This window comes from Typopeltis vanoorti, chromosome 12 (genome assembly GCF_054136105.1).
Source record: "Typopeltis vanoorti isolate ZY-2024b chromosome 12, IOZ_Tvanoo_1.0, whole genome shotgun sequence".
Taxonomy (NCBI): domain Eukaryota; kingdom Metazoa; phylum Arthropoda; class Arachnida; order Uropygi; family Thelyphonidae; genus Typopeltis; species Typopeltis vanoorti.
In genome coordinates this window covers 38,491,690-38,519,365 of record NC_143560.1, presented here as the reverse complement: position 1 = coordinate 38,519,365, position 27,676 = coordinate 38,491,690, and the positions used below count along the sequence as shown (strand labels likewise).

General features: G+C 35.9%; 1 protein-coding gene across 1 annotated transcript in view; it reads right to left on the bottom strand.

Annotated features, from left to right (window-relative positions):
• LOC150100712 (uncharacterized) overlaps positions 1-27,676 on the bottom strand; it is a 169,485-nt gene that overhangs the window by 45,195 nt on the left and 96,614 nt on the right. Inside the window, exon 5 of the mRNA XM_090401824.1 lies at positions 20,137-20,180. Within this exon, the coding sequence (XP_090257950.1) occupies positions 20,137-20,180 (44 nt within the window). The remainder of the gene's footprint in view (positions 1-20,136; positions 20,181-27,676) is intronic.

Sequence of the window (27,676 nt, the reverse complement as noted above, 5' to 3'; positions counted from 1 at the left end):
TTTTCGTTTGTACAACATTGGCACATTTTTTGGAGAAGGGGACGGCAGGTCTGAATAGTATGGGGAATATATGTTTTCATGCCAGTGAGGATCACTTTGGTGATGCGTTCAGTGCATATGTTTGGACTGGAAGGTCGGAAACAATAGTCTAACCATGGGAATGAAGCATAGTAGTCTCGGAGACTCAAGAGAGTCTTCCATTGTTGGCAGCCATCTTTACTTCGCATGGTAGGCATAGTGCTTTCACGTGGCTGTTTTTTAGTTGTAAAATATAGTAGATTTAATGGACTATGGGTATTTACGAGTTGTACTGTAGTAATAAGCTGCTTAATACCTTCTGTTACTTTTCCGTTTGCTACTTATTTTGCACAAAAAACACTTACAATTACGATAAAATGCGGGAGCACAAGTTTAACATTACTTATCCACAGGTGCCACCTATAATGGTGAGATAATGTTTAGGTTGACATAATGTTTAGGGCCTCCCTCAATGAGTCTAAGGACCCCTTGGAGTAGCCCGTAATAATAATAATATTCTGATTCTATAAAAAGCTATTTATGCTATCAAAAAGTTAAGCAGGTGTTACTGGCATTTTGTTCGTCATGAATGTTACTGCCACTGCTCTTGTCATTTCCAAAATACCAGCTAATAGCTCTCTTCTGCACTACAGCAGGCTAAAAGCTATGCTGAGAAAGAAAGGAAGAACATGCTCCATTAAAGAAAGAAAGAGTCCCAAGTTAAACAGCCTAATAGACATCAGAAATTTCTTGTTTTATTTTCATCTTTTGAGTGAGCAGACATTCTGAACAGATATGCTGGTATTTCATTGGAATTTGAACAGTACTATTAATCTTTTAATAGTTTTATTTAACAGTATTAATACTTTTATCAAAATTAATTCCACCTGATCACTCCAAAAGCCAAATAATTTTCTGATCTCATAGTGTTTTGATGTATAATAATCACAGCTTCAGATTTATTTATTCAAATTTTATAAAATTATGGAGGGGAAAAAAGTTTAGCCATGTTACAAAAGAATTCAACTATTTCTTGAGGATAGGAGGGGGTGGGGAGCTTAGCCAACTATTCAAACTATAGATATTTCAGAAATTTAAAATATATTTTTGGAAGTGCACAACTATATATTTTTTAGTATAAAACCAAAAACCAAAAGTATAGCTACATCCAAATGCCATATAACATCAAAACAAGCAATAAATGTGTTTCTCCTCAAACATGTAGCATTTTCTTCTTCATGCTGGAATAAAATACAACAAAATAATAATGATGACGATGATGATAATAAACATGACAACCAATTCATAATGCTCTTATTTTTATTTTCAAAATAATGCACAAGATTATTTTCTCCTATTTTTGCTATTAAATGCTGAAAATAAAACATGATATTGCTTTCGTTACACACTACACAGAGAGATTAGCTGATGTATAACTTTGTTTCATAATTGTTAACTTCCAATGGTAATGAACAATTCTGGGAAATGGGAATGGGGAATTGCTCAAAGTACTGCAGATAGCATTATATAAATGTCATGATATGTGGAAAGAGGAGCCTCCATAGCTCAGTCAGTATAGACAAAGCCCTTTGATCGGAAAGACCTGGATTCGATTCTTGTCACATCAGTGACAAGAATGACAGGAACCTTTATCTGGTCTCTTTCAACTAAAGGTGAGTTTACTGGTCTCATACAGAGGTGGTGGTTTTTTTCTCCTTGTAACTTGGGTTTTTCATCCCTCAAAAGAGGCAAACCGGTTCCGTGAACACACATGGCACAGTCATAAAATATACCATGGCAAGGAAGGCAACGGGAAACCACCTTGCTGATAATCATCTCCCTAGTATGGTATGGATGAGGGAATAGGATAGAATGTGGAAAGATTTGTTTTGTTTTCTGTAATGAAAAACCATAAAGCGCAAAAACTAACTATTCTGTGAATGTTATTATTGTTATCTGTAATTACACCCAAAGCAACAAGACTATGCTTATTAATTGTATGCTCTTCTGTCAGGTTTGGCTCTTTATAGGATGAAAAAAACATCTTCAGAATTAAAACCTACCACGTCCATATGAGACTGGCTAACACACCTCAAAAAAAGCTTTTGCATCCTAGACAGGATTCAAAAACAGCATTCTGTGAAGACATTCTAACTAGGATTATGAATAAGCAATAAATCTGATTTAGAACAAGCAGCGAACATTTTAAAGCTCGGATATATGCAGTTAATTTATAAAATAATTGTTTTGTGAAAGAAATTATCTTCCATAAAGTTCTTTGAAAACAAAAAAAAAAAATGCATGGTCCTATAATTGTAATTTTCATACTTTCATATCTGTAAAAAGAAAAACTCCAATAACTAACATTTATTTTCCCCCTTCTTGTTGGAAAAATTTAAAAGTATGGGAATTTTTGTTTTGTTCTATATGATAAAAGGACAAAAAATATAAAAATACATTTTAGTATATGTTTAGTCTTTCTAATATCTCTATTTAAAATTAGAATTATCTTGCTTATTGTAAGGAACTGTGAATTTCTAGCTTTCAGCAGCATTGGCTCTGAGACACAGCTATTAATACTGATGTTGAAAGTTTATTTTTCACTTGGTTAGAATATAATAAATTTAGTTTAATCCTTTATCCAAGTGTGAGCAAACAAAGTTTGTGCCTGAAAGTATCTTCAGGACTGGTGTAAGGTGGTGCAACACCAGGGCGACTCCTTGCAAAGGTCGAGCAAGCTAATATCACTCCTATCTCAGTATCTCCCATAATGCAAAACACATCTCCTTGTGGATATGTCTAATGTTATGCATTAAGGGAAGGGCCACTACCCAGACTAGTTTCGACCTTTATTGAGGTCTCTTCAGTGGGAGCCAGGCCCAAGTGGAGATACCAGCCAGAAGGATTAAAGGATTAAACTAAATTTAAGCTATTAATACTAATTACAGCTGTTAGGTGTTCTCCAAAGTGTGTTAGGATTACCACACATCATGGGGATAATTACTGGATTACAGTTCTTATCCATGTTAATTCAACTCTGTCATATGTTTCACATCCATATTTTGGTGGATGTGAAAGGGGGAAAAAACAACAAAAAAACATTGTGGCTAATAGGGAGATCTTACACACCTCAAAAAAAGCCTTTGCATCCTAGACAGGATTCAAAAACAGTATTCTGTGAAGTCATTCTAACTAGGATTATGAATAAGTGCTTTGGGAAGTGCTGTTTTTATGCTAAAGAAGCACTTCCCAAAGTCATAGCAAGTTGTGGGGCACAACTTCTTTGATGTACCACCATCCTAGAAGGAGATAATATGGAAATATCAAGGCTATAAACAGATTTATGAAATACAGTTTACCAGGAAAAAATATATTATTATTAAAAGAGATCTCCAGGGAGTCAGGGACTCATCGAAGGAGACCACATACTACATACATAAACCAAATTGTTGTGTGCGCAAGCAATGTGAATTCCTTCACACTGCTTGCACACACACACAACATCCAATGGCAATCCATTACAATCACACACCACCCTATGAAGAGACATTTAGCTTTCAATCCCCATCTTCGTGACATTCTCAGCTTCCAAGGATACCCTCTTGTCCTTTCCCCACCCTCCATAAAATAAAAAATTCCACCAACTGAAATCCTGTATGACCCTTTCAGAAGTTTGTAAGTCTCAATCATATCACCCCTCTTTCTCCTGTTTGCTAGTGTCTGCAGTCCACAAATTCTTAATCTGTTGAAAGTTTTATCACTTGGTTATACTATAAATTAAAGATGCCAAGAAATTATATTCTTGGTTTCATCTTTTATCAAAGTGTAAGCAAACAAAGTTTGCGTGCGGATGAAGTAATTTCACAACTGGGCTACCTGTACACTTAATATCCTTACGAACACGTATAATGCTATGTATTATGGGAAGAGACACTACCCAGACTGGTTTCGACCTTTGTTGAGGTCTAATCGGTGGGAGTCAGACCCAGAAGTGATACCAAGGTTGAAGTAATACATAAGTCATATTTCCATATACAAGTAGTCAAAAGGTGTCACACCTAATTACTAAAATACTCTGGATTAGAGATAGATGTCAAATTGCATTATGGGAAACTAAGGCAACTGATGTGAAGTCATTAGTATTTATATACAAGTAGACCAGTCGTCAAGTGACTTCATGTGCAAATTTTGTTTGCTTACACTTGGATACAGGATGAAACCAATAATATAATTTCTTGGCATTTTTATAGCATAAATTTTATAATTTATAGTATAACCGAATGAAAAAGCTTTCAACAAATATCTCTAATTCAGAGTATTTTAGTAATAAGGTGTAATGCGTTTTGACTATTTTACATGGAAATATGACTTATGCATTACTTCAACCTTGGTATCACTTCTGGGTTGAGCCCCCCCACTGACAAGACCTCAATAAAGGTCGAAACCAGTCTGGATAGTGGCCCTTCCCATAACGCATAGCATTATACATGTCTGCAAGGATATGTGCATGGCATTATGGATACTAAGGCAACTGATGCGAAGTCATTAGCCTTTATATACAAGTAGCCCATTCGTGAAGTGACTTCACGCATAAACTTTTGTTTGCTTACACTTGGATAAAGGATGAAACCAAGAATATAATTTCTTGCATCTTTAATTTAAATTCTCAATCTGTCTTTATAATCAGTATTCCACAATCCTGATATCATTTTTAACACTCTCCTTTGCACTCTCTCTCTCTCTCCACTGTATCAGAATTGCAATGGAAACCAGGCGACCAGACCTGCACCCAATAGTCCGAGTGAGGTCTTATCAATGTCTTGTAAAGAGGCAAAATAGCATCCTTATCTTTACATGTTAAAGTTCACTTCAGCATTGCAATTATCTTTTGAATTGTATTTGCAATCTTTGCTACATGGACCCTGAACTTCAACTTGCTATCTACTAACACTCCAAGATCCCTAACCTGATCAATTTCTTCTAGCATAATTCCACCTATATAATACAACATTAATAAGGCCCACCTTTCCTAATTGGGTTGTGGGGGCAACAGCTACAAGAGGAACTTCCAATGGTCATGATCCTCTGCCACCAAGCTCAGGTGTTCTGGTGGGATTCCCAAATGTGTTCACCAGGTTTTGAATAGAATCTATCCAGCGAGTCCTTGGCCTTCCACATGGCCTCCTACCCTCTGGCTTGGCAAAGAGGGCCTGCTGAGGGAGCCTCTCTTGTAGCATTCTGACTAGGTGCCCGTACCAACGTAACTGTGATCTCTCAACACGGAGAAACAGCGGTTAAGTATTGAGGGTTTCCCGAATTGCAGAGCTTCTGACTCTGTCGAGTCTTGTCAGCCCCGCAACCCCTTGAAGGAACCTAATTTCAGCCCCTTGGATTCGTGTCCGCATCCTTTCGGTCATTACCCAACTCTCATGACCATAGGTGAGGATGGGGACATAGACTGTATTGAAGACAGCCAGCTTTGCCTTCTGGCTTAACTCCCGCTTCAATACTACTGAACGGCCAAGCTCTCGCAATATTGTGCTTGCTGAGCCAATCCGAGTATCTAGCTCTATATCCCACTTTCCATCACTCGTGAATATGGACCCAAGGTATTTAAACTTCTCCACCTGTCTCATTGGGACTCCACTTACATGTAGAGTGCACTGGGATGGTTGTCTTCAGACCACAAATGTTTCAGTTTTGGCCACACTGATCTTCATTTTCCAGCATCTGCACAAACAGCTAAACCTATCCAGGGTCCGCTGGAGGTCATCTGTGGAAGAGCTAAGCAGAACTAGGTCATCTGCAAAAAGCAGATATCCAATGCTACATCTTCCGATTCTGACACACTCACAGCCTCGGCTGTGCCTATCAATCTAGTCCATAAATATTATGAAAAGGAGGGGTGACAGAACACACCCTTTGTGGAGGCCAACGGAGACTGTGAAAGGTTTAGACTTTGTGCTATTTACCCTGACACAAAACTCTGGGCATTCATACAGGGACTTGATGGCAGCTAATAGTTGGCCATCCACTCCATACTCCTGTACTACTTGCCAAAGCTTATCCCAAGGAACCCGGTCATATGCCTTCTCCAAGTCCACAAAACACGTGTAGACATTCTTGGCATATTCCCAAGATTTCTCAAAGACTTGCTTTAAAGTGAAGATTTGGTCAGTTGTGCTTCTACCAGGACGAAAGCCACATTGTTCTTTCTGGAACTTTGACTCAACTATGCTCCTGCACCATCTTTCCAAGCACCTAGCATACACTTTCCCAGGCAGGCTGAGCAGAGAGAGAGAGAGATGCCACGATAGTTACTTCAATCCTTCTAGTCTCCCTTCTTGAAGACTGGTATTATTATGCCTGTCTGCCATTGCTTTGGTGCTCGCCCAGATATCCAAGCAGCCTGACACACTCGAGTCAATAACAATAATACAAAGCAAAATTATTTAATGCAAGGAATGGAACTGTTTGTAATCAGGTTCAATATTTGCAAGTTTAATGTGAAATGTAGCTCTACACTGATAAAGTGTTTTTGCTTTTTTGTTTTAAAATTACAAGCTAGGTTAAGTAAGGTAGGCAGTACTTCACTGTTTTGTTTGACAGGGTCTGATATTCAGAATTAACACTTAACCAGAATGATTTTAAGTGTAATTTGAACATAAGCAGGTTTTCAGGAATTCATCTGGCCAGCTCACATGGCAACATTTAAAGACTATTAACTAATGAGTTAACAGTCTTATCTGCCCAGCTCAGGAAAATTTTCAGATGTTTCATATTTTGTAACATTTCCAAATTGATTTCACGAGTAAAGTTTAATATTAATTTAAATGGGGGGATGGGAAGGAATCAAATTCATCAATAATGGCAGTTCATGCTATGGTTTATTTTTTTAAATTATTGTATCTATTTTATCTTGAACATTGAAACCTGAGCTCAACTAGCCAGAGAAAATAATCCACTTAAGTGTTTTGAAATTTTTGCATCTTTGAATTTTAGTTATTTATTTTTTGCCATATACCACTGATGGTACAAGTAGCATACTTTGGGAAATGCTGGAATGTGCTATGGAACTGACTGTGCCGTTAACTTGACTGTTTAATGAAAGTCTTGTAATGGGGAAGGTTCCTAGAGAGTGGAAGGAGGGTAAGATCTCACCATTGCATAAAGGTGATGGTAGAAATGGAGGTAAACTATAGGCTTGTTTATATTTCTTCTGTAGTTGTTAAGATTTTGAAGAAATTGGTAAGGACTCATATACAGAATTGGGCAGATGAGAGTAATATTTATGCAGGCAAGCATGGATTTGTTAAAATGTGCCTGCCCTTGTTTTAGTAATCTGGTTACCTTTTACAATAGAGTAACAAGAGCAGTGGATGGACAAAAGTAAGGCATGCGCTGTTATTTTTTTGAATTTTTTCCAAGGTATTTTACAGGGTGCCACATTACAAGTTGTTTTTAAGTTGTGTCATATGGGTTTGGATATTAGATTTGTGGATTGGATTGATGATGAGATCTCACACAGATATTAGAGAATTGTATACTGGGGAACAGTATCAGGGTGTAGGAAGATTACAAGTGGAGTTCTGCAGGATTCAGTCCTGGGAACATTTGTGTTCAATCTTTATGTCAATGATATTGTCACAGAACTACAGGGAGATATTCAGTTGCATTCATTAGTGTTGACCTCCCATAATGAGTTGCGACTCCATGGGATCAGGAAAACAATAATAATAATAAAGAAATGAAAAAGGAAATAGTGACATGGGGTTATGATCACTTGAGGAAAATTATTTTAAAATTTCTTTCTTTAAGTAAAAAGGTCTGTTAATAAATGCTTCGTGTAGCATTTGTTAAGTATTTGGTTAAAATATGCATTTAATTTCAATTACAAATTAAAATTATAAGTACACCCAGTATGACAGATACACATATTTTTATAGAAGTATTTTATTATTGCTCAACCTTAATTTATATATTTGCTACTTTTCTTTTATTTATATTACATTCTCAAACACATAAAACTAAGGACTAAGTGATTTGGGCTAAGTCATTTTTGAATTTCAGGATTAGAAAATGAGTAACAAATGCTAAAAGTTCAGAAAACCTTTATACTAACATGCAAGCAATTTTTTTTTTTCATTCAAAAGCAAAAAAGGCACATTTGGTTTGCAAAGGAAATCATTTCTTATTTAAATAAAGAATAATAAATATTCATTATTATCTTAGTAAGCAAAAATGATTTGCACTGGGAACATTAATAAAAAATTTTAAATCAAGGAATTCAGCAGAAAACAATTATTTTTCTTTTGTTCAATAATATTAATTGTTAAGACAAAGCCTAAGAGCCTTTAACTTGACAATTAATATTATTCAAATAAAGAATAATAAATTGTGACATGAAAAACAAACTGGAAAATTAAACTGTATATTAAAGGGTGGGAATGGGAGAATAGAGGTATGAAAAAAATTCATAGCAAAGAACTGAGGTAGACAGAATGAAAGAGGAGAAAGAGAAGTTGTTAGATTTAAAAATGAACAGTAAATGGATGTTTACCAGCAGTCACTCAAAATCTTACAATCTTGGGGGGAGGGGGGAGGATAGAATGATAGTAGCCATTTAAACAGATGAACAGAATGCCTTATTCACAGCCTGGAATGGATGTTCATGCATCTAGACTACGTGACTGCAAAAGAAATACATAGGAAGAAACTCGTTCTTTCAGCAATAGTATTCTTTTAAATATTCTGTAAATCTTTAGGTGTATCAGTTTTAATTCCTTTACTTAGCACCCATGCTATACATTTGTAATGGAATGAAATCTGATATACCTAAAGATTTAGAGAATATCTGAATGGATACTACTGCATATGAATTTCATCCTATGCATTTCTTTTGCATTCACATAGTCTAGGTACATGAACATCTACCTATACTCTGTGATTTCAGGAAAAAGGCATTCTGTTGAGATATGTAGTAAGCAGCATTGTTCGTCTCTCAGCAATAAAGTTGCTAAATAATTATCTATATTATTCTCCACTTTTATAGCTAAACTCATGTTACATAAAGAATATGTTTACTTTTAAAAACGAAATTTCTGAACATCGTCTTGTATCTACAGATGTCCAAATTAGCCTAGTATTGTTTACCAAAATGGCTTCAGGAGATAATCTAAATTAACCGCAACACAGCTTTAAGCATGAAACTGAAAATAACAACTGTATCTTATTCTTTGCCGCCCAGACAGGTTTTCAATTCTGAACTTCCAGTAGAAGAAACACACTGATATTATATACAGCTGATTCTTGCTATAGCAAAAACACTAATAAGAAAACTCACTCACTATAACAATATGCTAAAAAGTCTTGACTAAACTTCCTTAGGCAAACACTGCCATAAAGAATTTTCTATGGAATAGCAATGTATCTACTAAAACAAACTATTCCTGTTCACTATAGTGGGTGTTAATAGATATTCTATCTCACTACTCTTCATTGAAAAATCCAACAAACTCTCTATTACAAGAAACAGACCACGTTAATGCTATGTCAAATGAATGGCTTCAATAATAATTTCATTAATAATGCTATAAACAAATATGGCACTCAAGGAGAGGTTAACTGTGTGGCTGTCCCTTACTTCCAAAGACTCCGACACAAAGCAAGGATACTTGGATCTCTCTTGGATTACAGCCAAAGAGACCAAGGCTATCAGAAAAGTATATTATGTCAGTATGTGTTCTTCTGGACAATTGGCTTGGATTGTAATATTAAAAAAAAAAAAAAAAAAAAACGTGAATTTCTGGGAAGAAATACTCCTACCAGCTCCATATGAGACAACTTGTCTTCAGTTGGAAAAAAAAAAAACCTATAACGATTCTTTGCATTCCAGACAGGATTTGAATTCACACTGTCAGCTTGTCTAACTTCGGGTGAAGAGAGAGAGATCTGTAGTACTTTATCAAAAAGAATACAAAGACTACATCAAGAAGCATAAGAGCAGAAACAATCTCAACTAATAAATGTGCTCACTTTCACATACAACCTTCATAAAAACAGATTTCTTATAAAAAAGAATGCATAAGGAAATGGCGAAACATTACTAGATCACTGAAATCTGAATAAATCACATGGACATAATCACATGTGATTATGGGAAAACAGTATTACTTAACACTCTTCAATGTTCTTTTCTTTTAAAATCTTTTATAATTTGATAAACATCTACTTACATTTCAGTAGACAAAAGAACAGTTTGTTGCACAGGAAGATTTGCTATAGTGAATATTTATTTAAAACAGCATCAATGCTAAGGAGCTTTAACATAACAGTGCTTCATGGTATATAACACCATGGGAAACAATGCAATTAATTTACCGAACTTAGTAATATTTTGCTGAATTTCTAATCATCATCTTCAGCATAAACATACAGCACTCAATTTGATTGTTGCAGAAACAATTAATGAACAGAAAAATGTAATTAAAGAGAAACTAATATCCTAACAAGATGCCCTCTGAGAGCCATTCCAGGCCATTGTCGTATAGCAAGTTGGTTAAATTTTGATAGTATATATTAAAACACAGACTGATAAGTAAATAATTATTTATTGCTTATTGCTGATATTTCACTAGTATTCTAACCAGCATCTTCAGAGCACAAAGAACAGTTTGTCACAGTGCTCGAGACAACAACAATCTGGTGTAATAGTGGGACTAGTTAGAATAGTTGTAGCTACAAAACAAAGATTAATCCTAATTAGGTGCCCTCTATGTAAAAAAAAAAAAAAAAACGAGAGAGAAAGCAGGTATTAGTTACGTCTTAAGATTACTGTCTACGAAATCTTAGGCAAATTTATACAGCCATACTTCTTCAGCTTCGGAGCATGTTTCAAGGCTTCTGTTGATTCTAAGAACAATCTCTCTCTGACTTGTGAAAGCTTCTGTGCAGCACTTCAGTTTTTTTTTCAGTTGTTCCTGTATGCAGGGGTATCTAAAGCATGGTCTGCTAGACCCTAGTGCAGTAAGTTTAGCCTGTGGCCTATCTTGACAATGATGTATTGAACACTAAATTTAATAATTTTAATCTTAGCATGCAATGTAATAAGTTGATGTGTCTTCACCCTTAATTTGAATTTTATCTAACATTATTAAAAGCAATAAAATAAAAGTCAGCAAAAGCAATACAGAAAAACAAAGAGAGATGTAGTGAGCAGCTATGTCATAAATAAACTGAGTTCACAAATACCGTGCATCAGATGATTTATGAAAGTGTCATGTCACTAAAAATTGCCGTACGAGTATATACGAGGGTAGTCCGAAAAGTTCTCGGCATAACAATGAATAAACGAATTTATAATTCAAAAATTATTTTTATTTTTCAACATAATCTCCCTAAAGATTAATACATTTATTCCAGTGATGCTCCAGCACATAATGCCATCCCTGTAGTGGTTCTCAGTAAGATCAGCAAAATACCCTTCTACAGCTGCAATCACCTCTTGATTCGAAGAAAAACGCTGACCAGCAAGGAAGAGTTTTAGTTTTGAGAAAAGACAGAAGTCAGAGGGAGCCAAATCTCGGGAATAGGATGGATGTTCCAACAATCATAGTGCAGATCTCTTAATTTTCCCATTGCCAAAACACCTTTGTGGGCAGGTGCATTGTCCTGATGAAAGATGATTTTTTTTCTTCTGCAAACAGGATCTTTTCTCATGAATTTTTTCATCTAGTCTGGTTAAAAGATCGGAATAATATTCCTTGGTTATTGTTTTACCCTTTTCAAGATGATTAATAAAGAAAATGCATCCCAAAACATCGATGCCATGACCTTTCCTGCTGATGGAACCGACTTTGTCTTCTTTGGCACTGAACAACCGGTTTCTGTCCACTGTTTTGACTGCTCTTTGGATTCTGGTGTGTAATGGTGAATCCAAGTTTCATCCACAGTAATAAATTGATGCACAAAATCAGATTTATTCTTGTTAAAACGCTCCAAGCACTGTCCAGAGATTTTCATGCGAGTGCATTTTTGATCTGCTGTAAGGAAGCACAACATCCATCTTGCACAAAGCTTTTTCATTTATAATTCTTCATGCAAAATACATCCTACACTTTCTTTTGAAATGCCTATTCTCAGCAGTTTCACTCACTTTGACTCGCCGGTCATCCAATACCATATCGTGCACTTGATCAATGATTTCTGGCATTGTCATACTTTTTGGATGACCTTCACAGGATCATCTTCAAGGCTGGTAAGGCCATGTTTAAACTCAGCAGCCCATTTCTTAATTGTTAAAAACAAAGGAGAAAAGTGCCCATAAACTTTTATGAACTTCGAATGAATTTCTTTTGCCATTAAACCTTTTACAAAGAATTTTAGAACCAAATGATACTCTATTTTATCCATTTCTAGGGATACAGACAACACTTTTGCTTCAGACAGCTGTATAAAACAAACTACTTGATAGAATGACTTACAATTTCACATGGATGCTTATGACAGATGTACTAACTTAGAAAAAAAAAATCTTGCTGATAATGTTGCCATATATGGTCGAGGCCGAGAACTTTTCAGACCACCCTCACACGGTGTTGTATAAATGGTTATTTGTCATAACTGAAAAACGTCATATAAGCAGATCATCGTAAAGTAGGGTATTACCATATAAATGTCAACGTGGTCTTAGACTGACTTTCCGCAAGATCACTGGCAAATCAATGCAACTATACTTGCTGAGGTTGGAAATCCAGTAAAATATTTGTAAGTTTAATACATTATTTTTTTTCTGGTTTTATTATACTGTGAAGCACTATTATGAATAACCATGAACCTACACTTATCTATATGTATACAGATTTTATACTAAGTAGCTAGTGCATATAAAGCATGATTAGATAAGTAGAAACCAAAATTGGCAAGACAACTCAATACGCATGCCTTCCTTAAAAGATGCCAAGACACTAACATCCTTCTTATCTATCTAAAATTCATACAAAAGATTCTGTTATAGCCAAAATTATCTACACGTGGCTAAGATCTGTGAACAGATTGGCAGCATTCAAAAATCAATATTACTACATCTCCGAATCATAAAATTAGAATAATCAAAGAAAGTGTTTCGAATGATTTGCAATTCTAATTTATTGCATAGAAAATAATTATTTTCAAATATGAATTAGCATCATCTAAATCTACGTACTTTGTAGATTATATAACTATGTAAACATATAAAAATGTAATATAAATGATAAGAAACTGATATTTGAAAGCATTCACAAAATTAGAATAATTTTTAACGTGGTTCAAAATATTAGAATAATGCAAAATGCACAAAAATTACAGCCAAAGGGAACAACATGATAATTAGCACTTTATTGCATCCCTTTAGCTTTCTGGGTTGTTTGTAAATGGTTGGGCATATTATTTACTAGCAGTTCACAGTCTTTTTTTTTAAATCAAAACATGCCCATATGGTCTGCAGACTAGAAACAAGTTCATTTTTGTCTCTTTAGGCAACTTCTTGAAGAGAGCTTCTTTGTAATTCCCCACAAATTCTTGATGGGGTTTAAATCTGGTGAGTTTGCCGGCCAAGGAATTATAGTGATTTGCCTTTCTTTGAGCCATCTAATAGTGGTCTTGGAAGTGCGACAAGAAGATGAATCTTGCTGAAAAATGAAATCGCCATCACATAAATCTTCTGATGCCGGTAACATCGGTAAGTGCTCAAGAATTTCTTGGTACACTTTGAAATAGACTCTTTCGTACACAATGCACAGCCCACCTGGACCCTCTGTGGTCATATCATAACAGAGGTTGCAAATTTCACCGAACATTTCATGCATTCTTTATCAAATGCTTCTTGCTTAAGACACCAAACATGTATCCCTTGATGACAATGGGACACACAAAACATACTTTTATTGCTAAAAAGCACCTTTTTCCAGTCCTCCTGATCCCACAACAGTCTTTGCTCACACCATTGCACTCTAGCTATCTTTTGCTTGGAAGTCGTAAGCGGCTTTGTCTTAGACACACGTGATTTAAAACCCAATTTGTGAAGTCGTCTCAACGTCGTAGATTAACAAATTCACACCTTTCATCTCCTGTGAAAATACCTTACACTTTGGAAGTGGTTTTTCTTCATGCTATTCTTCAATCTCCTCTCATCTCTTGATGTAGTTATTACCTTCAGCTGCTATTGCAGCAATTATTATTGCTGCAATAGCTGTCGGTTAATTAGTTATTCTAATAACCAATTAATATTGGTTATTAGAATATTGTATCAATACTGTACTCATGCTTGCTTGAGAACATTTCAATTCCTTAGCTATAAACTGTTTGAGTTTGGCTTCTTTGTGTAGAGTATATGAAACTTCTTAGCTTCCAATATTCTCATAGACAAGCTTATATGTTGGTTATGCATTACTAAATCACTTAAGAAATTGACAACGTATATAAGAATATAAATTAAATTACACTTTAATAAATATTTCTGATATTTCGGCAACATCACATTGCCATCTTCAAAAGGAACTTACAAAAAAGGCACGTGCACGCAGGCACTACAACACAGTAACTGAGAATGAAGTGAGGAAGCTATTGTTCTCCTAAAAGCCTTGATGGTGCCTCCTAGCAGGCTATGTAGGTGTTCTAGGCAGTTGGACTGAAGGTCTGCTGATGTAAAATTTGGGGCAGTCTCATGCAACCAAATTTGTTGAGGTTTGGAGAGTTTCTTAGGGCTGAGGCTGATTTCATGAATAGTCTTTCGAATTTCAACTTGCTACAGTGTATTAATGTAGCTTTCTTCCACCGTATTCCGTGGTGTGCATTCAGAGCATGGTCTGCAAGACCCAAGTGGCTGTACTTGTGAAACCGGATGTGGTCCTTGTATTCCGAAATTCTGATATTCGCTGGTAAGACAGTTTACAGCTGTAAGGGACCTGGTATACACCAGGTAGGTCTAGGGGAAGTGGTTGGTCTTTAGTGGAGGGGATAAGGGATGCCAATTTTCTGTATGGTCCGTAACAGGAGGTCAAGTCATGTTTTTTAAAGCTTTTGGTAATTTTTTCTGAGGTGCCTTGGATGTAGGGAATGATGATGGATTTAGAGTAATCCTTGTTATGAAGGGGGAGGGAGTTTCTGGTTTGTTGGTTTCAATATTTTTTGGATTTTATGGGTGGGGGGGGTTAGTTTAGTGTTTAGCCCTGTTGTATAGTATTTTCACCACTCCATATTGTTGTGGTGGGGGGGGGGGGGGGATTGTTGGTGAATGTACCTGCCTGTATAGGTGGGTTTTCTATAAACCGAGAAAACCAAGGTTCCATCAGGCTAGCAGGTGACTAGTGTGTCTAGGAAAGGGAGGCTGTTTGTTTCCTCTTTTTCCAGAGTGAACTTGATTCTGGGGTGTTGGTTGTTTAAATGTGTTAAGAAGGCGAGGAGTGTATCAGAGCCATGTGGCCAAATAGTGAACATCATCAACGTAGCAAAGCCATATGGTTGGTTTTTGTGGGGTAGAGACTAAGGCTTCAAAGGTCTCCATAAAGAAATTGGCCAAGGGTGGGGAGAGTGGTGAACCCATGACTGTCCCCTCTATTTGTTTGTAAAATTTTCCCTGCCAAATGAAATAGCCTGAGTTCATTGTGAACTGAAATAGGACTGAGATATCTGGAGGAAATTTAGCTTGGATTAGCTCTAAAGTTTCCTTGAGTGGGACATTTGTGAATACGACATCAAAGCTGATCATTATGTCAGTATGTTGGAGTGTAAGGTTTTCTATGCAGGCTTTGAAGTGAGCTGAGTTTTTTATGTGTGATAGTGTGTGTAGTGCTTTGGCCAAATGTTTAGCTAATTTGTATGTGGGGGAATCAATGCCATCCACTATGGGACGTAAAGGCACATTTTCTTTATGTATTTTTGGGAGTCCATAAATACGGGGGGGGGGGGGGGTATAGAGCTAAATGGTTTTAATCTGTTAATAACTTCTACAGGCTAAGAAGTGACCTTCTTAAGGAGCCTGTGAAGTTTTCTGATTTGTGAGTTGGTGGGATTGTATTTGATAGGGAGGTAAGTAGCCCGATCTAATAGAAGAGCTTTAAGCTTACCTGTGTAGTCCGTTTGGTTAAGTGCTACAGTTGCATTTCCCTTATCTGCTTTGGTGATAACTATTTCTTTATTATTTCTCATTTCCTGCAGAGCTTTATACTCCTTATTGGATATGTTGGTTTTTGGTGGGCTTGCTTTGGAGAGGACACAAGCTACTTCCAGTCTTACACTGTCGGCGATTTGATTCAGAAGGTGGCGAATTCCGCGTTCGATCTGGATCATAATATCCTCACTAGGTATTTTTTTGGGAGCAACGGCGAAGTAGTGGCCACGTGAAAGCACATTGAGTGTTTCAGGCTTCAGGGTGACTGAAGAAAGGTTGATTACTGTGTTGGCAAGAAGTTTTGGACTGATGGTAGAGTTCTTTTTTAATTTGTTGATATGTCGACTCCGTATTTTCTCAAATTCTTTGTTTGCTGCGGTACATGAGATGTCATGTAAAACTGACCAAACCTCGTGATTTAAAGTGCACGGATAGCTTTGTTAATGTCAGCTAAGAGAAACCGTGTGGCGGCAATTTGTTCCCGAAGCAAAGCGTAGCTGCCGTGGTTATAGATACAGAGAGCTTTTTGTGAAACGAAATACACTCTGATACACTCCTCTCCTTCTTAACACACTTAAACAACTAACACCCCAGAATCAAGTTCACTCTGGAAAAAGAGGAAAACAACAGTCTCCCTTTCCAAGACACACCAGTCACCTGCCAGCCTGATGAAACCTTGGTTTTCTCAATTTATAGAAAACCCACCCATACAGGCAGGTACATTCGCCAACAATCCCACCACTCCCCCTCACAACAATATGGAGTGGTGAAAATACTATACAACAGGGCTAAACTAATCTGTTCAAACGACAAGGCCCTAAACACTGAACTAAATCACATCCTCAACATTTTCTCAGCCAGTAGTCATCCCCCCCCATAAATTCCAAAAAATATTGAAACCAACAAACCACAAACCCCTTCCTCCCCCCCCCCCCTTCACAACAAGGATTACTCTAAATCCATCACCATTCCCTACATCCGAAGCAACTTGGAAAAAATTACCAAAAGCTTAAAAAAACATGACTTGACCTCCTGTTACAGACCATACAGAAAATTGCCATCCCTTATCTGCTCCACTAAAGACCAATCACTTCCCCTAGACCTACCTGGTGTAAACCAAGTCCCTTGCAGCTGTAAACTGTCTTACTTTGGCCAAACAGGCAGGACAGCGAATATCAGAATTTTGGAACACAAGGACTACATCCAGAAAATAGCTACAATAATACACTGTAGCAAGTTCAAATTCAAAAGACTATTTATGGAATCAGCCTCAGCCCTAAGAAACTCTCCAAACCTCAACAAATTTGGTTGCATGAGACTGCCCCAAATTTGGGAGGCTTACATCAGCAGACCTTCAGCCCAATGGCCAAGAACACCTACATAGCCTGCTAAGGGGACCATTAGGAATTTTAGGAGAACAATAGCTTCCTCACTTCATTCTCAGTTACTGTGTTGTAGTGCCTACGTACATGTGCCTTTTTTGTAAGTTCATTTTGAAGATGGCAACGTGACGTTACCGAAATATCGGAAATATTTATTAAAGTGTAATTTAATTTATATTCTTATATACATTATCAATTTCTTAAGTGATTTAGCTTCCAATATGTCACTCGTTTGACCCATGTTTTGCAAATGATTAACTCAAATTCATGCACAAATGATTCTTCACTCACAAATCAGTTCCACAGCTACTGAAATATATGCTATTTCTATGCTCTCTTCAAAACCAATCGGAAAAATCTGGAATATTCTAACATTTAGAACATTAAAAATTATTCCAATTTTGTGGATGTTTTCAAATAACAATTTTCTTATAATTTATATTACATTTTCATGTGTTTACATGGTTATATAATCTACAAAGTACATAGATTTAGATTATGCTAATTCATATTTGGTAATAATTAATTTCTATGCAATAAATTAGAATTGCAAACCATTCGACACATTTTCTTTGATTATTCTAACTTTTTTTTATTATTTTTAGGTGTATTACTCTGGTACAAGAACTATCTGAAGTACTAAATCTAGAACATAAGATAATCCTTTGCATCATCTCTAAAGCTGCAGCTATTAATGAATTTGAAAAAAGTCACAAACTGCTACTTGAAAAAATTTGAAGCTCTCCAACAGCAAGCCCATGCCATCCACAACTATGACAAGATCGTGTGGTTTTGAATTTAGCATCACAGACACATACAGAAGTTGCTATCGACATCTTCAGTTGAGGTCATAATTTTGCCATCACTTATAAGATAAGCAGCTAGTCTAGAAATCATGAACACTGTCTCCATCACAGTGACTAACAGCATTTATTTGCATATATCTGAAATTCTGACAAAATCCAAACCTTTCTAAGGGCTACATTTCAACTAAAGAAATATCGCATTTAAAAAACCTGAACGAAAAACTTATTGTAAACCAAAGCAGAAATGAGTAACGCAACTGTCATTAGATCAAAATGAAGTATAATAGAAAAATGAGCATTATTTTTAAAGACCCCCTCCCCCCATACATAACAGATCAGGATCCTGCCAAATCTCAAAAGAAAAAAAAAAGTGTACAAATTATTAAAAAAAGTTACACTTGGTCTCAAGAAATCACAAAAATCTTGCTCAGATATATGGGATTCTCAAAAATTCACAAACCAGATACTCACCCCTCCCCTCCACTACACACACACTTGTCCACAGATGATAGTGCAGAAAGCCCCATCTACAAAGTTGCTAAACAATTAGTAAATCCTTCAATCTCACAGAAATCACAAAAATCCCTATAAAACAGACAAAATACTGCATGCACCCTATCCACTCTTGCAACCAAAAACCAGATCACAGCAAAACTATTCCCATTCCTTATATTCAAGGTACATCAGAAAATATAACTAAAGTTCTCCACAATTATAATCTCCACATCTTTTCTAAATCACACACCATCTAGCAACCCTCAGCTGCTCTGCTAAGTATTAGCTTTATCCCTCGTACATCCTGGAGTATATAAAGTTTCTTGTGTATGCAGCTTAGCCTACTTTGGACAGACTGGTAGATTAAACATGTATAGCAAGTTAGGATTGGCAGACCAGGTTCTGGATATTCCTTCAAACAGGATTAAATTGAAGAAGACCACTGTGCTTGCTGCACATAAATCACTATAGTTCTAAGTGACTAATTTTAGAAGCAGCAACAGCTATGAAGCACACCCCTAACTTCAACAAATAGGGCTGCATTCATTTTTCAAAGATCTGGAAGACAGTTCATTCTAAGACTACACTTAGCCTGACTTCTCTGATATTACTTCATTTTTATCTGGTCCATAAAGAGCATTTTGTTGGTACATTTTCAGTCATTTCATTTTCAGCACTCAGATTGTTTCTACAACAATCCGAGTGCTGTGTGCGTTTGTCACAGTTGTAATTTGAGCTCTGAAGATGTGGTTAGAAATCCAGTAAAATATCTGTTGAGTTCAATAAATTATTTATTTATTTTCTCTAATGTTGTTTATACTATGAAGCTTTAGTCGGGATGTTTTGGTATTGGTTATAGCAAATAAGTTCATTATAATGATGCCTGATACAGAGCGAGTTGACTGTAACAGAATCTGACAGCATGAGACCATGCAGTCGGTTTGCATTTAAGCTAACAAGTTTAAATGTCAGTTTCAACCAAACATTTTGAAATTTGAAATCAAACCTCGTGAAAAGCTCGAGAAAAATTCAAAGTTGGGCTAAAGATTTTTTTTTTAATTGAAAACTACTACAATACCACCAAAAGCTTTTTTTTAAGGGAAAAAACAAAGTATTAGAATTTTTAATTACAAATCCTTATAATTACTGAAGAGAGAGGGAAATAAAAAACATCAAGATGTCTACAGAGATGTTTCAGAAAATGTTTGGGATCTTCTGCATGTTAAATGTCAAATAACTATGTAAAATTATATTAATATTAATAGAATAGAGTAAATAAACTCACCATGGCTTGAAGATTTGGAATTTTTAAACCGCTCTGTGAAAAATCTGGAAAAAAAAAAAAAAAAAAAAAAAAAAAAAAAAAAAAATCCTTAATTAAAGTTATTTTTGAATTACAGTTAACACCTACTATAGCAAACTTATAGGAAGCAATGAAATTATTCATTATATTACATTTGAATACAGGAAGTTTGGGGAGAGGAATAGTGCCCACCCTAATGGACTCCTTTCTCTGAAATAAATATCTTCAAATGTACTATGTACTAGCATATGCTAGGTTACTACTACTTTTGGGTCCTCTTTCATCTCTAAGCACTTCGACTTCATTATAAATTCTTTGGGCATGGTACTGCCTTGTGCATTTTCCTGTCTTTGGTAATTGAAGCTGTTGGTAATATGTTAAAGCTCAACTAGCACCTTTTATCACTGTAATTAATTTCACATTAGTACTCTTTCAGTAAAATATACAGAAAATAAATAAATATGAACTTGGTGACATTACAAGTTGTTTAAACTTATGCACTGATAGACAAATATAATTCAAATTGTAAACTTATTTCAAGATTGCTATTGGATGAATTTAGCAACTTGTCAGTTATAGGCAATCAGAGAGAGAGAGAGAGAGAGAGAGAAATAGTGGGACTGACTGATAGCAGTAATATGTATTAATTAATTATATCTGGCATCATGAATTATGCCAAAAGTATTATTAAAGTTAAAATTTAGTTAAAGAAGTAAAAAAAACTGATGTTTTGTATATTCAAAATTTATCACATATACATTGGAGTTATAGCATGGAATAAGAAGTTAAACAGCAAAGAAATGTGCATTGGTTGGGCACTGAAGAATAGCTATTTAACAGTATCAAGTGGATAAATGGAAGAAGGCCCTATGGAGGCAGCACAAGAAGAATAATGGTAATATTCAGTTACCCAAAGAGCGTAAAGAGCAGACGATGAAAGATTACTGAGTTGGTAAGGGCAGCAAAGGGGTACAGTTTGATATGAAATGAGCAAAATCAGGCAAAGAAAAATCCTGTTTCTTCAGTATGTGGCAAGCAGAAGGAAAATGATTATTGTAAGATGATGTCAATGGATGAACATGGTAGACTGGTCTGCTGCAGAGGACACAGTCAAGGTATTCAGTGAGCAATTTAAAGGGGTGCTTAAGGGTCAAAGCTGTATAACTGAGAGGAGACCTCCACATAGCCTTTAAAGGAATGCAGAGAACCGACCAGGGCTTCTGACCTAATGTCCAATCCTCACCTTCTCGTGGTGCACCCTGTTGGGTATTACTTGGATACTGAACGGACGAGGATGGGCTGGCAATTTGGAATTTAGCTGACCAAATTGTATTCTTATTGGTTAAACCAAAATACAGAATGATGGTACAACATGTCAAAATTTCATGCTAGTTGGGGCATCGCCCGGTTAAACAAGGCCCCCGTTGTTTTCGCCAGGGAACCAGGGCGAACAGCGAAAAGTCAGCTACTGGAAAAAATCTGAAAATAAACCCCAACCTAACATCACCAGAGTTAAAGATCGGTACTATCAACGTAAGAAGCCTGAATGGCAAAGAAATGGAGCTAGCTGAGGAATTAGATAAGTACCAGATCGACATAATAGGGGTGACTGAAACAAAAAAGACCAAAACTGGTGAGATCTTTCTGAGCAATAAATACAAAATGTTATATTCAGGCAATGATAATCAAGGAAAAGAAGGGGTAGCCATAGTATTCAACACAAAATACGAGGCTAATCTTCTTGAATGGCAGTCAGTCTCAAGTAGAGTAATGTGGGCAAATATGAGAATGGGGAACTGGACAATGAGACTTATTTGTGCCTATGGTCCCACAGAAGGTTCTACTAAGGTAGAAGTGGAGGAATTTTTTGACGCTTTAGAAAAAGCAACTGACACAATGAAAAATGAAAAGTTGGTCCTTGTTGGGGATCTAAATAGCAGAGTAGGAAATGATTGTAAGACATACAAAAATATTTTGGGAAAATTTGGAGAAAAGAGCAAAGCTAATAATAATGGCAAATATCTGTTGGATTTCTGCTCAGAACACGGACTGGTTATTACTAACACCATGTTCCAACATAACAATGTGCACAAATTCACATGGAGAGAAGAGGCTAGGAATAAGAAAAGTCTCGTTGACTATGTTATTGTTGATAGTGATGTTTTCTCCCTGGTGCAAGACACCAAAGTGTACAGAGGATTTGAAATTGGAAGTGATCACTATTTAGTCTTGAGCAGGATAAAATTGAATTTCATACTGAAGAGAATAACATGTAAGAAAGTTTTAAAGCGAGTAAAAGTCGAGCAGCTCTCAGGTGTGAACTGTAGGCTAAAATACACAAAGATTATTGAAGAAAAAATGAAAGAGTTTGAGAACAGGAATCAAACCTTGGAGATTCAGTGGCAAACTCTGAAGAAAACATTGATTGATTCTGCCAAAGAGGCATGTGGTGAGGTTATCTGTAAGGATAAAAAAATCAGAACTCCCTGGTGGACACAGGAAGTTAAAGAGGCAGTGAAGGAAAAGAAGAAAGCATACCAAAAGTTCCTGTCAAATAAGTCAGCTTGTGCTCTTAGAGAATATAGAGACAAATGCAAGAATGCTAAACACTGTGTAAAACTAGCAAAACAAAAGTCGTGGGAAGACTTCGGCAAGAATATAGAAAATAAATATCAAGAAGGTGGCAAAACATTCTGGAGGTTGTTGAAGAAGCTTAAGAATGGAGTAAAGAGTGCTGTAAAAAGAATTAGAGATGATAAAGGTAACATGAAAACGGGAGAAAAAGATATCCTTGAAGTACGGAGTAATTACTTTGAAAAACTGCTAAATGAAACAAGCAGTGATGACTGCACAGTGGTAAAAAACACTGACCAGGCATGCAGTCAGGAATACATATCCATACTTGAAGTAGAAAAAGCCATCAAAGGCTTGAAATGTAGAAAGGCAGCAGGAGTAGATGATATTCGACCAGAAATGCTGAAGTATGGTGGTATAAGAGTCTTACAGTGGCTGCACTGCATAGTTCAGAAAGCCTGGACAGAGGGACGAATTCCCAATGATTGGAGTAGAGCTCTCATAGTACCCATATATAAAAAGGGAAATAAAACTGCACGTGAGAATTACAGAGGTATTTCCCTACTGAGTGTTCCTGGCAAGATCTATGCAAGTATACTTGAGAAATGGTTGAGAAGAATTGTGGAAGAAAAGCATGGTGAAGAACAAGCTGGATTCAGGCCAAATAGAGGCTGTCAGGATCAGATCTTCACTTTACGACAAATAGTCGAGAAAGCATGGGAATATAACAAAGATCTGTATTTAAGTTTTGTCGATCTGGAAAAGGCATATGACAAGGTGCCAAGAGAGAAGCTATTCAATACGCTGCAGTTATAAGGTGTCAATGGGGCATTATATCAAGCAATACTTAGTCTTTATTTGAGTTGTGAGTCAGCAGTTAGAATTGAAGGAAGTACAGGAAGATGGTTTAATGTTAAATCTGGTGTGAGACAAGGATGTACATTATCCCCCTCTGTTATTCATTATCTATATGGATCACATTATGAAGGAATGTGGTATTAAACATGATATCAAAATTGGAGATGTTAATGTCAGCTCTTTGCTTTATGTGGATGATGTTATACTTCTAAATAAATCTGCTACAAGTCTGCAAGATTCTCTGACTAAATTGAATAGCTGTTGTAATAGATATGGTATGAAGGTCAGCAATAAAAAGACAAAGACAATGAAAATAGGCAGAATCATTGAAAATGTCAACTGTGTTGTGAATGGAGAACCTGTGGAACAAGTAAAACATTTCAGCTATTTAGGCACGATTTTTACTGAAGACGGTAAATTAAATATAGAAATAGACAACAGAATCAGCAAAGCTGGTATGGTGGGAAGTCAATTGAATAAATTCATATGGAATAAGAGAGAAATTAGTCGGAACACTAAATTAGCTGTATACAAGACAGTGTTCAAACCAGTTTTAACTTATGGATCTGAGAGCTGGGTCAGAAGTAAAACACTTGACCAAAGACCACAGATATGAGAGTCCTGAGAAAGATTATAGGCGTGAACAGATGGCATCAATGGCAATATCATATTAAAAACGAGGATATTAGGAAAGAACTTGACATTGTCAGCATCCAGGAATGCATTAGCAGAGCTAATCTCAGGTGGTATGGTCACTTAAACAGAATGGACGAGGAAAGATTAGCAAAACAAGTATTTTCTGCCAGGTTGGCAGCAAAACGACCCAGAGGAAGACCAAGATATAGGTGGATTGATACAGTACAAAGTGCTTTAGACGATAGAAATATAAGATCTGATAATGTTGGAGTCTTGACAAGTAACAGACTGATTTGGAGGAAAATTGTAGATAGGAAATTAATAATGATGTAATTTTTTTCGTGTAGTACTATCATATCCTGTACACCCCTTGAGGGTACATGGCAGGAATTTGATGATGATGATGATGATGATTTATCAAAAGTTTCACACTCATCAGTGTAGAATCATGACAGGTTCAAGTGTAGAGGGAGTGAGAAAAGATGGCTTATTGATGAATGAGCAAGAAATATATGAGGATTTAAGTAAGCTTGATGTCGATAAGGCAACATGACTTGATGACGTATCAATGTGTATCCTAAAGGAATGTTTTAGGGATTTAGCATCAACCTCAGCATACCTGTTTGACAAATGTCTTGAAGCACAAGTTCCAAAGGAAAATGGAAGGAAGGTAAAATTGTTCCATCTCACAAAGGTGGTGATAAGACTGTGGCTACAAACTGTAAGCCAATCTATATATCTGGAGCTGTGGTTAAGGTGTTGAAAAGGTTAGTGAGAGCTAAGACATTCACTGTACCTGCTGTTATCAACCTACAAAAGTAGATTAATAACAGCAGTTACTCTCTGTGAATGTTAAAACATGCCCTCCCTTAAACAAATTTGGGTTTGTTAAAAGGAGGTCATCATGTTTTTCAAGCTAGATATTAGCAAGTTGTTTATGGAGTTGCAGTATCCCAAAAGAGGAAAGTCATTAGTGGTGTGCCACAGGAGTCTGTTTTGGGGTCACCACTGTAGTGTAACTTGTACATTAATGATATTGGGGTGAGTTTAACTAAAAATAAAATAAAATAAAAAATCATTTGTAAAAAAAAATTGCCAAACACCAGAAGGGCACTAAGAAATAATTTTTTTAAACCAAGTCAGCTATGTAGTGCTTCTGAATTACAGCCAACCTTCTGCCTTCTCAGTATCTGGTCACTTTTTTTTATATGTAAGATACATTTTTATGAATATCACACTGTGGCATTCATTTTTATGAAAACCACAATGAGTCTTGTGACTCCATGGAGGTAAAGAAAATAATAATAAATAATAAAAGTAGGTGAATCAGTCATCAAATAACTAATTGAATACAATCAGGAGTAGTGTACAGAGTCATCCTTTACAACTTCAATTTCCATTCTGGTCAAATATGCAATAATTATCAGGAGTCTTGAAACAACAAAAGAAACAGTCTTCAAATGCGGTTGAAAACAAGTGAACCATGATACTTGCAGCTGCAAAGAAAGGGAACTCTTTCCTCTTCATTTTAATCTGATTATGCTGAATTTCTAAGGAGACTTTTAGCAAACAATGTTTGCTAAAAGTCTCCTTAGAAATTCAGCATAATCAGAAAAAACAGTTATAGTCCAAATTTAGTCCAAACTGGCTGAACAACATAACTTGCAAAGGCGTCTGCAACAAATGTATTTCAATTTTGGTGGAAATCAGTTGAACAATATGATCTGTAATGGTATCTGCCAAGGGAATGACCCATTCCCCTCTCACATCAATTCTTTGTTTGTCTAACTGGGCTGAAATTCCTATGGGAGTATAAACAATGCAAGAATGCTTCAAACCACATACAAAATTTAGTTGAAATTATTTGAAGTGATATACTCTGAAGAGATCATTCCCATTCTAGTCCAACCTGGGCAGAAATTCTCAGAATAAAAACAACTATATTCTGACCAAACCGAATTCTGACAAAATTGGTTGAATGTTGCAAATCTACAGAAATCTATGGAGAGGAGAAGACTTCTGGCTATTATTATTAAGGATTTAATAATAATAAATAAATATGGCAAGTCAACAGAGAATTGCAGTTACATTAGATTAAATTTTAATGATTCTTGTAATACTATAGCAAGTCACCAAATAGTATTTAGCTTTAAGAGTATGAAGAGTCACTGTCATGACTCCTAATACTCTTTGCAGCTATTATATAACTCTGATATTACAATATACACAACACTCTTCAAAAGTATCAACTATGACAGGGGTGTTCAACCCGTTGATCGCAGAGCGATTTTTGGTCGATCTCGTGTATTCTTCTTTACTTACAAATTTAATTAAAGCTGAAAACATGATATTTTATTTATCATTATTTTGTATTATTTTTAACTCGCTTTAAGTGTATTGCTATTGTTTATTTATTTTTCATTAAAATTGTCAAATCAGTAATTTTCTTATAAGTCCTGTAAATGAATCAATTTGGATCAGTGGAAGTCAAACAGCGAGTCAAGTGAATACAATTATAAGCAAAGTGTAAAAACTCGATTGCAGCTTAAATTCCAAATTAAATATTCCAAAGCACATTACATTGATTTTTTACTTAGGTTAAGTCCCATGTGAATATTGTAAAAAAAATAAACTTTGTTTGTCGGTATAGTTTGTATTAGATGTTTTTGTAAATAACTCTTTTGAATCTAACTGTATATACTGCTTTAATAAGAATATGTTAGAGTGTTAAAAACAAAGGCAATGTTTTTTTTTTTATTTTATTTTTTATTTTATTTTTTTTTTTATTTTTTTTTTTTATTGGCAAAGCTGTACATGGTGGCATTAGAAAGATTGTTATTGAAACCTGTATGTATGAGAACGGCTTGCAGGCTCTAAGTGTAAACATCTCCGAAGTCAGTCAGAAAGAGTTCAAACAACTTTCCAATAACCGACAACTTACAATCAAAAGAAAGCGGAGGAGAACAAAAAGTGTGCCGAACTTGAAACTTAAGATGTTTTGTTAACATCTTAAGTATTCACTGTTTTCTTTGGGAGTTGCCAAACTTCATGCGAGGTCTCAAAGGAGGCCCAATAAAAAGGGACTGAAGCAAGCAGAAGGGGTCCTGGTTCCAGAATTTCTGTCAGAGAGGAGGCCACCCGGTCCAGAGTTGTCATCAGAGAGACTGTCCAGATCTACGTTGCTTGAGAGAGGAGTTTCCCGCTTACAGAAAGGAGCTTCTCGGTTCGAGACGTCGCTAGAGAGAGACTACTTCTAATCTGCAGAAAAGTTTCCAGGCCAGGTTAATGTTAGACATTCACCAGTGTGTTGCGTTTTCATTACAATTTGATGAATCAAACGACTTCACTGATATTGCTCGGTTAATGGTATTTATTTGCATGGTATTTCAAGATTATTCAAGTAAAGAAGAACTTTTGAAAATTATACCATTATTTTGATTTTTTCGGCATTTGA